The following is a 17,013-nucleotide window of genomic DNA, read 5'->3' as shown; positions in this document are numbered from 1 at the left end:
AGCTAAGAACATCAACTCCTTTATTATTATTATTATAACTGTGTTTCCCCTAAACAATGGTACAACTCAAATAACAATGACACACACACATCCCCCCATATACACAATGTCAGTAGCCTGCCTGCCAGGCTGTATGTATGGCCTTTGCTTGGTTCCTGCTGGGGCTGTTAGTCCCCTCTGTAAAAATCCCTACTTAGACACAGGGGGCCTAAGAAAGGGGAGCTTTAGCCTAAGAAAGGAGAGCTTTAGCCAGAGGATAAACTGAGGGGCTTCCAGAATCGTGGGGAGTACCAGTTTGGGAACACGTGATAAATGCCTGAGCGGAGGACACAAGGCACTATTTGTTTGCATGTGTTGAGTGGATGAATTCCATCTGGGGATCTAAGCTGTGTATAAGCATTTGGAGGCTGGGGCTCCAGGAACACAACGGGATGAACCAATGGGTTCCACCAACCAAGCAAATCATGGAGCAGGCATGGAGATTGGGAATCCAGAACAGGAATCTGGGTGACAGGCTGGTCCCCAGAGAAAAGCAACCCTCATTTTAAAGCCAGAAGGTAAGATACAGTGTGAAATGTGATGTCCCCTTTATATTTGCCTGCAGCTATATAGAATGTGCAACGTTTTCATCACAATAAAAAAGGTCAAGGCGGAAAAAAAACAACCCCCAAAACACCTCCCAGCATGTTGGCCTAACACAACTGCACATGACTTGCCAGTTGCGTCACCTTATGGAGAAACCTATCACTATACTAGCCGGGGACTCTGGTCAGGTCCCATCCACCCCACCCCAACATGTTAATCACGCTAAATCTATCAGTTCAGCTAAGGTGATGCACCCTGGAATAAGAGAAGCCCTGGAGCCAGGGAGGGCACAGGGCTGGGCCAAGGCTGGGGTCTCAGGTACAGGGCACTTCCTGGCTGTCTTGAGGAAGCTCATTGTTGAAACTGCTCTCTCCAGATGGGGAGTATGGGGGAACTTGGGGAGCTTCGATAATCAGCAGACCTTCTGGGGAAAGCGAGGCAAAGACGGTCACGGGATCCACTTCTGCGGGAAGCCTAGGAGAAGCACAAGATTTTATTATGTTGGTTTTTTTTTTTAAATGAGGGAAAACAGTTTTATACACGCTATTTGCATGCAACATTGGGCTTGAATCCTAGCTCTACCCCTTTTACTGTGTGTTTTGGGGAGGTCTCTCACTGGTTTCCTTGTCCATTAAAGGTGTAAAGAGTCTGGAAAACACTTTGCAAATGGTGAGATGCTATTTGAATAGTAGTAGCTGACTTAATGGAGAGATAAGACCCAGGTATCCAGGTCCTCAGCTGCTGTTTCTATATCAGCACTCATCACTGAGGGCTGATGTCAGAAGAGCGTCATCATTTCTGGGACATCCCTTTGGGGAGTCCCTACGTGATACGCACTCACAACACTCTTGCTACTGACAGAAAGTTGGGGGTTTGAATCTACTTAGAGGTGACTTGGAAGAAAGACCTGGTGACCTGCTTCTAACACCTCAATCATTAAAAGCCCTGTGGACATAATTCTGCTCGGGTGCAGTGGGGTTGACTTGATGGCCACTGGTTAAATTTGTTTAATCTCCAGAACTTGCTACTTTTAACTTCTTTCCCTCACCCAGTTGCTTTGTTTATTTGAGGTATATGTGTGTTTCAAACGAAAGTTTACAGAAAAGTTGGATTTTCATTCACTGTTGCACATTTTCCTCCCTACCCTTCATTATTTCACTTAAAAATATTTATTGTTGCATAATTTATTTCTCCCCTCCTCCCCATCCCTCCCCATTCCACTTTGCTATAGACCTCTTATTCTGGACTGCTGTCATACAAGTGATGCCTTATTATAGATTCCTTTTAAAGAGTTCTTTCTTTCATCTTTCAGTGTTCAGTGCTGCATAGTATTCCATTGTGTGGATATACCAGAGCTTTTCTGTCCATTCATTTGTTGATGAGCACTTGGGTTGCTTCCGTCTCATTGCTATTATGAATAACACAGCAGTAAGCATGGGTGTGCATATATCTGTTTGAGTAGCAGCTCTGGTTTCTTTAGGATATATTCCTAGTCGTGGAATTGCTGGGTCAAATGGTATTTCTATTTTCAACTTTTTGAGAAAGTGCCAAACTGCCTTCTGTAGTGGTTGTATCATTTTACACTCTACTCTTAACTTCTTAAAGAATGAGTGAGGGTTGACTTGAATGTTTTCAGGCTCTGTTCTTGTTAGGTGTCATCGAGTCGATTCTCTAGTGGATTTTCAGAGGTGACTGCCCATCTTTTCCCCATGCAGCAGGTTGTGGATTTGAACCACCTTCAGGTTGACAATCAATATCTAATCAATATGCATCCAGTCACTATCTACTCATAGCTGACCCTCCATGGTGTTTTCGGGGCACATGGGAGGGGATTCCGCATCCATCCAATGTGGATTCAAACTGCCTGAGAGGCATGGCCTTTGGGTTGGCTGCCTATAAACTACACTGCCAGAGCTCCCTGCATGTTTTTTCTAACAAAGGAAGAGCTGGCCTAATCAGGCTTAAACCTCCAGGCAGGCAGCATTGTCTTGCAATGATTTAAGCAGGTTTTGCTTTCATTGAATGTATCTTCAAGGTCACCACCAGCTTTATCCAAGTAATGGGTGAGACTGTAGGAGCTCTGGTGGCCTAGTGGATAAAGAGTTGCGCTCTTGACTCAAAGGTGGGTAGTTCGCATTTACCAGCTGTGCTGCAAGAGGAAAATGAGTGGTCTCCTCCCATGCAGTTTTTAGCCTCTGAAAGTTCCAGTCGATGGCAGTGAGTTGGAGGAGTCTTCTAAGTAAGCACATAGACAAAAATGATAAAGATGATGTGTGAATGCATGTTGAACAGCTAATGGCAAAGTCAGCGGTTCAAACCTACCAGCCACCACAAGTGCAGAGGAGGGGGCCATCTGTACAGCCAGATGAAGGGTCACTATGAGTCTGAATTGACTCACAGCCTTTTGGCTTAGTTTCCATATGAACCAAACAGGAAGCTCATGGATTTTGAAGGTAGAGAGACTTGTTCAAACCCCAGATCAGCTTAGCTGTGTAAACTGGCTTGAGTTTTGCTACACCTGTGAGCCTCAGTTTCCTCAGCCATAAAACAGGTTTAGTCTTTTCTACTCTACAGGATTGTTGTAAGGATTAAATAAAATCAAGCAGGTTAAGCTCGGCATGGCTTTGGCACCCTGTAGGTGACAGTACATGGCAGGACGGCTATCTGGGCAGTAGGTGGCAGGGAAATGAAAGTCGGGCTAGGCATATGCTCAGTCAAAGGTCTCCTCATCCACTCCCCACCCCAGCTGCTTTTTCCTCTCCTCCAAACCCTTCTGCATCCTTCTTGCCCTGCCCCTATCCTGATAGGTAGATTCTAAGACCACATCCTCTCCCAAATCAAAACAATCTGGTTAATAGAGGGATGGGTGTGTTGGATGAACATCTGAGGCCACCCCAGTTTCCTGCCTGGGTGGAAATGTGTGAGGTTCCCAGCTTGGCTTGAAAGGGCTTCCTTGTCCTCTGATGACAGGACTTTTTCTGGAAGATTTGTCCCAGGCATAGCTTCCCCTCGTCCCATGCTGTGTGCACTTCTGTGTGAGCCTCAGTTCCCACACTGAGAGCCGACTCTCTCCACAGGCTCATGGCTTTATACACATCCCCGCACTGCCCCACAACCCCATCCACAAGGGAGCAGCTCTCTTCAGGGCAGTGCGAGTTACACAATGTTACCCACTTATGTTATTGTGTAATCCAAACTCCCTATACTCAAGTCAGAGGAGAAATATGTAACCACTGGCTCTGCTGAGCAGGGAATCAGAAGTGATGGATGTGCTTTGTGGCTGGAGGAGGGTCCCGGGAATTCCCTGCTGGATCAGATCTAACGTTTAGTTGCTGGAATATGGTCAAGATTGGAGGGTTCTGGGGCCAGGGCCAGGATGGCTGACTGGCAGATTGGCTAGGGTGGTCACTTGGGTGACTGAGGGCAGTGAATAGCTTATTGTCACTTGCTGTACTGTCAGGACTGCCTCTGACCCCCTCCTGAATACAGAGCAGCACTGCTCCCTTGGGTTTTCAGGGCTCTAGCCTCTTGTATGTAGATCACCAGGCCTTACCTCTGAGACACATCTGGGCAGTGTGGCCCTCACACCTTTTTAGTTTGTGTTCCAGTCTGTGCCACCCAGACCATCCTAGTCAATGGCTGTCGTTGTCCTGTGCTGTCGAGTGGGAACTGACTCATAGCTGATTCTCCAGCACGTTTTCAGAAGATATAAACTGCATGGGAGGAGATTGACCATCCTTCTCCCTCAGAGCAGCCAATAGACTCCTACCAATTCATACAGCTGGTGGCACCTCCCTACCCACTAGGCTGCTAGAACTCCCTAGTCTCCCTGTTTTAGCAAGTAGCAGCTCAGTTGCTAAGGCCTGGCTGCATACAGCCGTACTCTGTCTGTTCCAACAGCTCCCAGCCTGTTGTTTGCCCTGCTGTCTCAGAGCTCATGAAATACCCAACGTACTATCTCTTTAAGACAAGTGTCTCCTTCTTTCTGGCTTGGTCCCTTCCACAGATCTGTGTGGGGCCCTGACTCCGACTTGACTCTGTCCTGATACCTTCTGTGAAGTGGCCTCCCTTTCCTGTTAAAGCTGGTTGTGTATTAGAGAGAGGTGGGGTCCTGGCTTGGCAGACAGGCCGGAGGAAATGGGTTTGATGTTTGCTTTATCAGGAAGTGTCCACGGGCTTCCAGGAACTCCAGAGGCCCCAGGAGGCTCAGGAAAGGAGGGGAGATAGGGCTGCAGAACCACAGACTCAAGGAAGTTGAGTGCAATCGGCCTAGTCTCGGCATCTCTTCTAGGGTCAGTAGTAAAGACTTAATAATAGCAATAATAACTATGACAGCAACAACACTGCCACTTAAAAAGAATCACTGAGCTGTTGTCACATTAATTTTCAGTGGTGGACTCTGTAAAACAGAAGCTCTGGTGGCGTAATTCATAGGCCCTCACCCTGTTCAGATCCACCAGCTGCTCCATGGGAGAAAGATGGGCAGTCTCCTCCCATGTGATTTACAGCCTCTGAAAACTCACTGGAGGGTCGGCTGTGAGTCATTTCTAGCCTCTGAAACCCAGTGGGTGGTCAGCCAAGAGTCAGTTTTGACATTGCTGTAAGGTTCTTGGATGGTATAACTCATCTGATCTCTAAAGGGTTAGTGGTTCTAAGCCATCCAGAGTTACCTTAGAAGAAATATGTGGAGATCTGATTCTGAACGGTGACAGCCCCACAAATCCTGGGGAGTGGGTTTACTCTGCCCCCGTGGAATCCTTGAGGGTTTAGGTTGGTTTGTTTGAGCCTTGGGGCAAGGCTGGTCCCACCATCCATAGTCCAGAGGAGGAAAGGGTGTGGCGAGCACCAGGGTGTACGTGGAGCAGGAAGGTTAGGAGGCCTGTTGGGACCTGTCCTGGTCCCAGAGGTGAGCACTGTGGTAGGTCCCCCTTCTCCTCCTCTGGGAGACTCAGTGTCTCACCTCCCCACTGCACACCTGCACCTGGGGAGGCGCCACGAGGTAGAGGGAGACTTTGGGACCGAAATGCACGTGGCCGAGCATGCTGGTGAGCGGAAAGGCGAGGCTGTGGGGTCCCTGGGATGGGACGCACAGCGGTCAGTGTGTTCAGCTGGGAACTGAAAGATGAGAGGCTTGAGTTGGAGAAGTCAGCCACCAGAACTCCAGGAAGCCTGGTTCTCTTCCGACTTGAGTCAGTGGACTCCTCAGGCCACTTTTCTTATCCGTGAAGCACCTCGCAGCTGTCCCAGACGAGCAGCCACTTCTCCCTGCAGGTGCCACCAGGTCGGGGCTCCAGGTGACTCTGGCTTATCAGCTACTGCCACGTCCATGAGTCCCCCCGCAGGCAGGCCACTCGCCCACCACGTTCCTTCCACTCACACCCCCCTCAGCAAACTTGCCCTTCCTTTGTCCCAACCTCTCAGCCTCGAAAGCCCCTTGAGCTGTGATCAGACGTCAACGTGAAGGCATTCTCATTCTCTGCGGCCTCCACACAGGAGGAAATGGAAGCAGGCTTTCCAGAGTGATTCCAAGAGAGAAAGAGCCGCCCCCAGCTTGGCCCAGGGCAGGTCACTAGCCTCTTACTCTCAGATTCTTCACCTCTGCTGTGACATCATAATGCCTGCCTCCCAGGTCAGTGAGCTGACAAGAGGCCACAGCCGTCTGCACCCCCACCCCACGGCCTTCTGGGGCCCTGTGGCAGGCCAAGGTGATGCTTCCCTCCCGTTTAGAAGTCAGAGTCAATTCTCAGCTCCTCATGGTGTGCTGCAATCCCAAAGACACATGGTTCAAGTCTACCAGCTGCTCCGTGGACGAAAGATGGGCATTCTGCCCCTGGGTGATTTACCACCTCCGAAAACCCCCTGGAGGGTCAGCTGTGAGTTGATTCTGACTCAGCGGAACGCAACAACAACAGTGGTCTCTCAGGAGAACTCTGATGGCTTAGTGGAAAGGAGTTGTGCTGCCAGTATAAAGGTACACTGTTCAAATCCACCAGCTGCTCCATGGGACAAAGCTTCCATGTGATTTATAGCCTCTGGAGGATCAGCTATGAATCGGTTCTGATTTGATGGCACAGAACAATAACAACACTGGTGTCTCAAGGGAGACATACCCAGAAGGGAGAGACCCCGAGATTCTAGGGTCCCCGGCACCCCATATCCTCTACTTCCACCCTGAGATCAATGCTTGGCTTTTAAAATCAACAGAAATAATGATGTGTACAAATTGTAAAAAACATAACCAGTGTCACCGAATAATATGCTGAACAGGAATCTAAACTGCCTGTAAGAACCATCACCGAAATGGTATTTCAAATAAAGGAACCCATCAAGCTGACCCCTCGACCCAAAGCACCATGGTGTGTGCGGAGGAGAACTGCTCAGTGGGTTTTGGGGCTGTGGCCTTTGGGAAGCGAACCACAGGCCTTTCTCCCAGGAGACTCTGAATGAGTCCCCACTGCCAAGCTGCGCTTCCTGGTCCTGTACTCACCCACTGCGCCCCCTGCCAGCTCCCCCATGGACCCAAAGGTTACTTACTGGATTTTCTTTGTGAAGTTCTTGGAGACGATGCCGCCTTCTTGCTGCTTCTCTTCGTGTTTGCCTGGAAGAGAGAGAAACAAGCCACCCGTCAGCATCTGTGTCCCCGGGATCCGATTTGGGACCTGGGCTCTGATTCAGGCCCCTGCCTCGCTGTGTGTGTGGATAGAGTCAAGTCTATACCTCGAGCCCCTCATCTGTTACATGGACCCATTTAAACCCATATTACAAAGCAGGGCAGGTCCCTAGAGAAGGTGAAGTACAGGGTCAGTGACGGAGAGAGAGACTGTCCCGGAGATGGACGGATCTGGTGACTGCAGCCACGGGCACAGCAGAGACGGCGAGGCTGGTGCAGCCTGGGCCAGGGGTTTGCTCTGCTGTCCACGAGGTCCCTGTGGGTCAGCACTGATTGGGCTGCACCCACCAGAAAGCCCCCCCTCCCAGGCTGGTCATCAGGACAGATTAAGATGATGGATGGGAAAGAGGCCTGGACCTGGGTGTTTTGAAGCAGTTCTTCATTGCTGTCCAGTTGATTTTTAAAGCATCCCCCACAAGGAACAGAGAAAAGCTGGCCCATAGGCCTTTCTAGGCGGGCATCTTTACAGGAGTAAAACCTTTACAGGAATACCTAGGCCGGCATCCTTACAGGTTGACAGATCTTTCTCTCACAGAGCAGCTGGATGAACTCGAACTGCCAACCTTTCACTTAGCAGCTGCATGCATAGCCTTGGCTCCATGAAAGCCATTACTTATCGGAAATATCAGGAGTTCAGGCCACACACCAGTGCCTGTCTTCCAAGTCTCAAATCTGCCTCCATAGCCCCTGGTGGTGGAACCCGAGGCTCACACCCAGGCTGGCTGTTAGGGAAGCAGCAAGGTGGCCTGCTGCTCCGCTTGCTAGATCTACAGTCACTGGGCTGCTGAGCCAGTTCTGACTGGTGGTGACCCATGTGTGGAACTGGAGAAGGCACTCTTTTGGGTTTTCACTGGCTGATTTTTTTTTTTGGGAGCAGGTTACCAGGCCTTTCTTCCAAGGCACCTCTGAGTTGACTGAAATTTCCAGCCTTTTGCTAGTTGCCAGGCCAGGTGTATTAATTTGCATTATCTAGGGATTTCCCCTTCTTTGTTACGTGCTGCCAAGTTGACTATGACTCATAGTGACCTGATGTACAACAGCTCTGAACTTTCCTCTATCTTGAGCCTAACTCACTGTCTTTGACACTCCTACCCCATTACCCCAGTTACTGTGTCAATCCATCTCATCCGGGGTCCTCCTCTCCTGTGCTAACCTTCCACCCTTCCAAGCGTGATGTCCTTCTCCAAGGACCGGGCCCTCCTGGAAATGTGCCCAAAGTATGTCAGACGAAGCTTCAAAATCCTGGCATCCAAGGAGCAGCCTGTGTACCTTCTCGAGGACAGACCTGTTTATTCTCTTGGCAGTGCACGGTATGTCCAACACTTGTCTTCAGCACCGCAACTCAACTCATCGATTCTTCTGCTTTTTTCTTTAGTCATTGTCCAGTTCTCTGATGCATAGCAAGCAATTGCAAAGACCATGGCCTAGATCAGGTGCACCTTAGTCTCTAGACTGACATCATTACTCTTTTTTCGCACTGTGAAGAGGACCCTGATAGTAGACTTTCCCAGTGCTACTCATCTTTTTATTTCCTGACTGCTGGTGCCAGGAGTGTTCATTAGGAAACCAGATATCCCACTGCCACAGGTCATTTCTGACTCATGACCCCTGCCCGTCAGGTTTCCAAGGCTGTAAATCTTAATGGGAGGATGAGAAGAGACTTCCCATCTTTCTCCTATGGAGCTGCTTGTGGATTTGAACCACTGTCCTTTGGGCTCAACATCTAACTTACTAGGCTACTTAACTTCTTAGACTCCCTCCTCCTTAGGGAAGGACTGCTTAAAAACTGAAGAGATAAAATTCTACATTCCCTAGATTTATTCCCCACATAGGTAAGAAAATGTGGACTTAATAAGAAGGAACGGGCCCAGTTTGCTTTTATCTTGCAATTTATGCAATTTCTAATCCCGTCACCCCTTCCCTTATTCTTTTTTTTCCTTTCGTGGACAGAGTCTCACATTTCTCCTTAAACAAACTGGCTCAGGGTAATCCAGGGCTGTTTGACTATCACTTTTCACTCTTCACTTGCCGGGCCACATTCCAGGGCACTAGCCTATCCTTTACTGGAGGGAGGTCTCCCTTAGAGAGTCAAAATCTAGATTGTAAACAGCCTCTGGACTGTGGGGATTTTCCAAAGTCCAGTTTTTCTGTAGGCTTGATTTTTTTTTTTCCCCATCTTCCTCACCCAGGCCTGATTTTTTTAAAAACTAGCCATTTATAGGTGATTGCATTATGAAGAACTTTTTTATTTTTAAGTATTCCATTGTTAAAACCTTCTCCCCAATTACAAAATGATGCATGTTTGTATTTTATAAAAATTTATAAAAAAAGTTTCTAAATTATGTAGAGCACTTTTTTCTACATTAGAAAATGTAGAAAACAAAGGAATAAAAATTCAAGTCATAATTTCCTCACCCTTAAGAAACCATCCTACAGTAATAACCTTCCATCTTTTTTCCCCTATGTTTCTTAGTAACACCTATTTATTCCTGTGTCTTTAAGGTGAATTTGTACGTCCAGAGGAACAGGTGCATATGGTTCTTTTTGTGTGTGATTTGACTGAAAGTTTACAAAGCAGATTCACACCCCCCCCAATGAACCATTCAAGCAACTTTTGTTTCACGGCATTAATTGTATAATTGCATTTCCCCACTTCCTCCCTGTGATTCTCATTTCCATTAGTCTTCTTATCCTCAAAGCCTTTTCATTGGTTTAAGAGCTGTATATGCAGCAAGGGAAAGTAACTGTGATAAAGAATAAGGCAAGTAGGGGTTGATTCAGTTATTTCTAAATGACAGCAGGTTTAGAAAACACTGAAGAACAAGTGGTAAGAATCTGATGCAGTCCCAAAGGCACACAGTTCAAATCCACCAGCTGCTCCACGGGAGAAGAATGAACATTCTCCTTGCATGTGATTAACTGCCTCTGAAAACCTACTGGAGGGGTCAGCTATGAGTCAGTTCCAGCTCAGTGATCCATAACAACAACAATGGAAGGCAAGTACAAATGCTCTTTAAGTCAGGTGTTCATAATCTGGACTTACGTATATACTTATATGTAGATGTATATTCCATATCTCTTAAAATGGTATCACACTGCACATTACATTTTGAAATAGCTATGGCACTATGATTAATTTCCCACCTTAAACTCTTTAAAAATTGTGAATTAAAGTGAAAGTTTAAAAAGCAAACTGGTTTTCCATTCCACCATTCATTCACTCATAATTTGTTTAATGACATTCATGAAACCACACCACAATGTGACTGCGTACTTCCCACTTCCTCCCTGTGATTCTCATTCCCACCAATCCTCCCATCCTGTCCTCTCCTGCCTTCTGGGCTTCCTCCTCCGGCAAATGCTGCTGTTTTGACCTTATATGGTTGGCTGTTCAAAGAAGGAGTGCTTCCTTGTGTTACTGGCCACCCTAGAGGCCTATGTTGTGTGACTGGACTTTGAGCCACAGGAAGCCTTGGCACTTGGGGGACGTGAAGGTCAGTTGACAGAACATAGTTCACAAAGCTCTACATACTACATAACGGCAGCACAGCCCAGTGAACAAATATGTAACGGTTCACCTAGACAGTCCCCAAATATTTTGGGGTACTGAGTTGCCTCCCAGCACTAGGAAAAAACCTCACTGCCTTCAACATTCTTATAGCTCACTATCAATCTTCTCACCAGGTCAGTGATTCTTCACGGGTAAGATCTGGTGCCTAGAGTTTATAAGTCTTGATCTTTGTTGCCAAATTGACCTCAGGGAAGGCTGGACCAAGTGATCCTATCTAGCAGGACAGAAGGGGGTGCGTTTGTAGAGTAATTCTTCAGACTGCCCTTCCAGAACGTGCTATCCCTGCGAATGAGGGTGTTTTCTGTGCTGCCACGCCTGTGACCACCAGCTGCCTGGCTCAGGCACAGGGCTGCGGCTAGAGGAGCACCATTCGTTAGTCCCCCGAGTCCTCCCTGAAGCCTGGGGCTCCAGAGGCCTGCTTCCCCTGGGACGAGGCCAGTGCCTCTGACTCAGCCCTTCTGCATCCTGGAATCCTCTTACCTACTTGGTGCCTTGGAAATAATTAAATGATGATGGCGATGTTGATAAGAATAACAACAGCAAACTCTTCCTCTTGGTGCCAGCCACCCTTCTTGGCACCACATCTGTTCTCAGTTCCTTTCATTTTCACAACCACCTTAGAAGATAGGTACGTCTGTCACTGCCACGTGGTGGCTAGGGAAACAATTTCAGAGAGGTGAAGTGACTTGCTCAAGGTCACACAGCTTCAAAGGGATGGAGCAAAACTTCCAAAGCAGACAGATAAGCTCCCGAATGCTGGTTTCTGGTCTTGAGTCCTTGTTCTGTCATTTCCTAGCATAGCTCTTTTTGCTCTGAGCTTCGGTTTATTCTTCTCTATAATGGGGGTGACAGTATCCAGCTCTCTTGGCTCCTAGTCTGAGGAGGGAATGACGTGGAGTCAGGGGATCTCTAAGTTGTAAAAACACTGTAGGTGAGAATGTGGTCTGTTTTGATAAAGGAGAAAAAGACTGCCTGCCCCTCAGAGTCTAAACTGCTCTGAAAAAGGGGGTGCTGGGGTGAGACCCTGGAATGCCTCTGGAAGCAGCTCTGAGTTTCCACAGAGGTCTGGGAAGCAGGCTGATCCTGATTGGAGCTGAAAGAGGATGTTACTAGGTGGATTAGCTGGATGTGTTTCATTTGTATATTACTTGCGTATGCAAATTATGGAAGGCACCTTAAGGATTGTGGGAGCCCTGATGGTGCTGTAGTCAAATCATGACTGCTAAGAAGGTCGATGTTTCGAGCCCAGTGGCCGCCCTGCAGGAGAAAGATGAGGCACTGGGCTGCTGTAAAGATTTACAGTCTTGGACACATGGGCAGCTCCACTCTGTCCCACGGGCTGGCTGTGAGATGGTATCCCAGCAAATAGGCAAGAAGTTCAAGATTATGAGTGATTTTTAATGTCATCTTGTTGTCTGCATTTTTCCACCACAGAAATACTTTATAAACAGAAATGAATAATTATTTTCTTAGTGAAGTCATTATCTGGGAGCCAGGGGAAGCCAGGGCCCTCTGCGGCCTCCATCTTCTCGGCCTCCCTCAGACAGAGCTGCCTGACCGAGGGCAGGTGTCAGGGTCTGGGGAGAGCTGTGGGCCAGGCCCGACAGGCCAAAGAATGAAGGTGCTGTGCTGGGGAGGCAGAGGCCTGGGGATTAAGGAGAAGGGGCGAGAAAGAGGCCTCGGGGCTTTCCAGTACCTTCCTGGGCCGGGCCCAGTGGGTCACGAAAGGAACATTTGTTGGCCCTGTGACTGCCGAGGGGGCAGGGTGAGGCGAGGTGGACATGATGGAGTCTGGCATTTTCCAAACACTCGACTGGAACCAGGCGTTCCTTTGTGCTCAGATAAGATGGAACCACCTCTCGGAGAGTCATAAACGACCTCAGCAAATCGAAGGCTCTGAGAAGTCCTGCAGTGAGGCGACATGAGCATAGATTTGCTTCTTCTGGCCCTTTCCAAAACTCTAGGTACAGGTGAGGTGGCTGAGGCCGGGGCTGGGAACACAGCTTCCTCCCCTTTCGCACTTCTCATTTCTCTAGTAACACTTGGCTGCATGTGGTGTGGCCGGTATTGGTCACGTCTTACTTCCCTGTCTGATTAATGGTGGCACTGAAGTCCACTCAAGAGAGAGAGGCCCAGCTAGCTTGATTCTATCAGGAATCTCAGTGTTGAATCTCAGATAGTGACCTAGGGGAGTGAGTAAACTCAGGTGAGATATTTCCTCTGGGCCTCTGTTTCCCCATCTGTAAAATGGGAATAGCAGTAAGTAGTACCGATGTGTCCTTGTTAAGGACTGAGTGGGCGAACATTTGTGGGCCTTGATCACAGTGCCTGGCTCAGTACTTGCTGAAAAACAGACGTGTCGTGGCGTGGTAGGATGGGAGGCCATTCTCCTTGAAAGCCCTCGGATGTGACTTTAAACTCCAGGAGTGTACACTTGGGGGGGTCAAGGTTCTCTCAAGCTGGGGTTGCTGAATGTGTATCTGAGAGGCATTTTACAGCCTAAAAGAGCTTTGCCCTATATAAGTCCTTAGCTTCCACATTGTAGAGATGTAGAAATCCAAGCTGTCTGACTCGCCCAAAGCTGCCCTCTTGGTCTGTGGTCACCAGACCCTATCTATCCAGCAGCACCTGCACAGGATGGAGGGAAGTCTAAACAGAGGATCGCCCCAAGAGCCCATGGAGCATGGAGACCCTGAGCCCTGGGCTGGAAACCTCTGGAACTCTGATTACAGGGGTTTTAGCTCCACTTTACAGTCTGCATATATTATCATAGGTTGACTCCGTGCACCATTATTAGCCTTGCAAGATAGTTGGTATTACGGTCCCCATTCTACAGCTGAGAAAACAGACTCAGAGTAGATGAAGGGCCTTCCTCGTCTATATCCATCCAGCTTGGTGAGCAGAGTAAGCCAGGATTGGAACACAGCTCTCCACCCAGCATCCAGCATGTATTATTTACTAGGCTGTTCTCTGCACACGGCACTTTCATAACCACAGACTCTGGAATAGTGCAGACTCAGGTGCCAGCGTGCTGGGCGGGTATTTCTCTTGCTTGACACAATAACCTTTATGAGGCACAGTCCTTTTGAACCACTTTCCAGGTAACCACTGAGGCCCTGGGAAGTGGCTGGTGACAGGGCTGCATTGGATGTCATGCTTAGCTCCCAGCCAGCTTCAGGGAGCCCCACCACGCTCACAGAGGCACCTCTGATGTTTATGATTCTGCCTGTTGCCTTTGAAACGCCCCACACGCCCCGGGCTTGTCCCTGCCCGGCCTGTGTCTGCCAGGGCCTGTATTGATTTCCTGGCTGGTGGGCCTCTGCCGGGAACATGCTCTTTCTAATGGAGCGTTAATTGGATAGGAAGCAAAGGAAAGCTTTCCATGCTGCTGTCTGGAGCCTGCACCTCCTCTCGGCTGTCCCCAGAGATTTCTCTCTCCCAGGCTGACTGCACAGGCTGTGGGCCCTGCTTCTCCTGCTGCTGACTCACGGGCGTGACCTTGGACACATAGTGCGCCCAGGCCTCAGCCGCCTCAGCTGCAAAATGGGCTCGACATCCAGGCCTCGCTTCTCTGGGCTGGAGTGAGGGCCCTTGAGGAATAAGTCACAGAAGCATTTCGCCCAGCTAAATTACTAAATCTCCGTCCTCTCCAGCCCCAAGTTCACAGACATGCTAGGTACCCTTGGGCCGGTGACCTTAACAGCTCTGTGCCTCAGTTTCCTCAGCAACAGAGACCAGCAGGACGGAGCTCTGAGAATTGTCACATTGACTGGTTGTTAGAGCTGCGGGGGCTCAGACTGGTGGCGCCCTGATAGGAAGCACTGTCACCAGGGTAAGCCTCCGTGTATGTGTCTGTGACACGGAGAGCGGGGTCAGTGGTAGCCTCAGCTCCAAACTGGCCCCCTGAGCTCCCACTTTGTTCTGTTGGGCTGCTATGAACCCCACTCCTTCTCTGCCTTGTCTTCCACAGCTCATCAACCTGCTCCCCCAACTTTTTGTTGTTGTTGGTTGTTTTTTTTTTAATTTGTTATTGTCCTTTGATTGAAAGTCTACAGAAAAAATCAGTAACCATCTAGCAACTAAAAGACATCCAGACCCTCGCTGTGGCCACAGCTGACATGGGTTTTGTCTCCCCACTTGTCCTGAGTGAGACCCTCAGGGATGGGACAGGTTCGTGTCCCCTGCCCCCCAGAGCAGGGAAGGAGAGCTTTTCCATAAGATAACTCAGCGGGTGGCATTCCTGAGCCCTGAGGTCACCTGTGGCCCGGTGTCTCAGCTTCCCCAGCTGAGGAAACTCTGCTGTTTGGGGAGTGAGGCCAATAGCCCCCTATTAGCCTCGCTTCTTGGTCCCTCTCCCCCGCCCCCACTCACCGGACACCTCCACGTAGCCATCCTTGGTCTTGACCATCAGCTCCTCTGGCTTGAAGCTGTGCACATTAACACACACTTTCCAGGGCTCCCCGGGGAAAGGTGGGGGGCTCCTGCCTTCGGAGGGCACTCCAAATCTGGAAGGGGCCGTCGGCCCCCGTGGCACCAGGCCAGACCTGAGGGTCCCCGGCCAGGCAGAGGAGAGCCGGGGCAGGGCCCAGTCGGGCCACGCAGCTGTCAAGTCGTCGGGGAAGGGGTCCATGCCGAAGCCATCGTCCAGCAGGCGAGAGGACAGGGGCGAGTCCCGGAAAGGGTCTCTGCGGATGCGGCCAGGGTAGTGGCAGGGGAAGGGCATCTGACCATCAGCCATGGTGAGGAGGGGAAACTGAGGCTCAGAGGGAGCGAGCCAGTGGCAAGGTCACGCAGAAGGTGGTGGTGGTGGTGGGCCTCAATTCAACACGTCGTCTTCAGCCACAGAAATGTTGATCTTGCTGAACCATCCACAGGTGGGGGCACCCACCCAGCTGGGGTCCCAGGACCCGAGGTAACAGCACTGGTCCCACAGAATCCCAGAGTGGGGGGGCCTTTGCTAATGGCCTCACCAGAAACCAGCAAGCCACCCAGCGCCCTCTGGCTGCCCAGGGCTCAGAGCCAGGAGCTTCTGATGTCTGGAGCGAAGCAAGAGCTTAATAAACCCGAGGACTTGCCTAGAAACTTCTCCTCGCTTCTCTTGGCCTGGGTGGTTCCTATTTATCCGCGACTGGAGGCGGGTTTCTGCAGGCCCCTCCTGTCACTGGAGTATTCGGAGGTGATGAACCAGCCCCTGAGAATCCGTCCGCCTGGGAACAGCTGGGCTGGGGGGCTGGGAGGGCGGGGAGGGGCGGTGGCAGTCTCTCCTCCCCCACAGATCCCAGCTCCGCCCTCGCTCCCTACAAAGCACGCCCTCCTGGAAGTCAGGCCTAAGCCCTGGCTATTAATAACCCTCCCGCCTGGCTGAGGGCTCAGATCACCCTCTGGAAATACCTTCCAGAGAGCATGGCGCACCCTGCCTCCCCCCTGCCCCTTCAGGGGGGACCTGAGGAAAGAGTAAAGACACTGGGAGCCCTGTGGTCTTGAGGACAGGTGGCCCTGAACCCCACCTGGACCCCAGGCTCTTTGTTCACCCACGGAGCCTCAGTGTCCTGCTAGGGCTGTAGTATGACTCCCAGGTGGCCCTGAGAGAGCTTGGTTTTTCCGTCTGTAAAATGTACATAATCCTGGTAGCTGCCTCATGCATGTGTCATGAAGAAGTCATGCAGACTGATTTCATGTTTATATTTTTAATTTTGGATTATCAGTTACGTCATTCTCGCTAAAGGCTGTGCTTTGCAAAGACTGACAGATACAAAACCCAGTTATTGTTAAGTCAGCTCTATCTCAAGGCCACCCACTTCTCTTCCAGAACGACACTGGACAATATTCTGTTGCTATCCAGAGCATTTGTCATCGGTTCATCTTCAGATGTAGATCGGCAGGCCTTTCTTCCTAGTCTTAGTCTGTAAATTCTAACACCTGCCCACCAGGAGTGATCCTGCTGGGATTTGGAATTTAGTAGCATGACTTCAAGTATCACAGCAACATGGTACAGGCCACCACAGTGAGATGACAGAGTGACAGAGCAACCTAGGAAGGGTATGACTGTTGTTGTTATGTGCCGTCAAGTTGCCTGTGACCATAGCAACCCTGTGTACAGCAGCTCTGAAGCCTGCCCTGTCCTGAGCCAGTCTCACTAATTCCAACACACCAACTCCCATCGCCCAGTTACTGTGTCAGTCCATCT

The 17,013-nt window shown here is 49.8% G+C and overlaps 1 protein-coding gene across 1 annotated transcript; it reads right to left on the bottom strand.

Annotated features, from left to right (window-relative positions):
* Positions 1-780: 780 nt before the first annotated feature.
* Positions 781-15,564, bottom strand: HSPB8 (heat shock 22kDa protein 8). Its single transcript, XM_006890415.1, has 3 exons — positions 15,198-15,564; positions 7,120-7,183; positions 781-1,059 (listed from the first exon to the last, which is right to left on the bottom strand). The coding sequence occupies exons 1-3, from the start codon at positions 15,562-15,564 to the stop codon at positions 900-902; spliced, it is 591 nt and encodes a 196-aa protein (XP_006890477.1). The 3' UTR covers positions 781-899.
* Between the last annotated feature and the right edge of the window lie 1,449 nt (positions 15,565-17,013).

Source organism: Elephantulus edwardii, unplaced genomic scaffold (assembly GCF_000299155.1).
Source record: "Elephantulus edwardii isolate Elephantulus edwardi_28Jun2011 unplaced genomic scaffold, EleEdw1.0 scaffold00089, whole genome shotgun sequence".
NCBI classification, from domain to species: domain Eukaryota; kingdom Metazoa; phylum Chordata; class Mammalia; order Macroscelidea; family Macroscelididae; genus Elephantulus; species Elephantulus edwardii.
The sequence above is the reverse complement of the archived record's forward strand: the minus strand, read 5'-3'. Positions and strand labels throughout refer to the sequence as shown.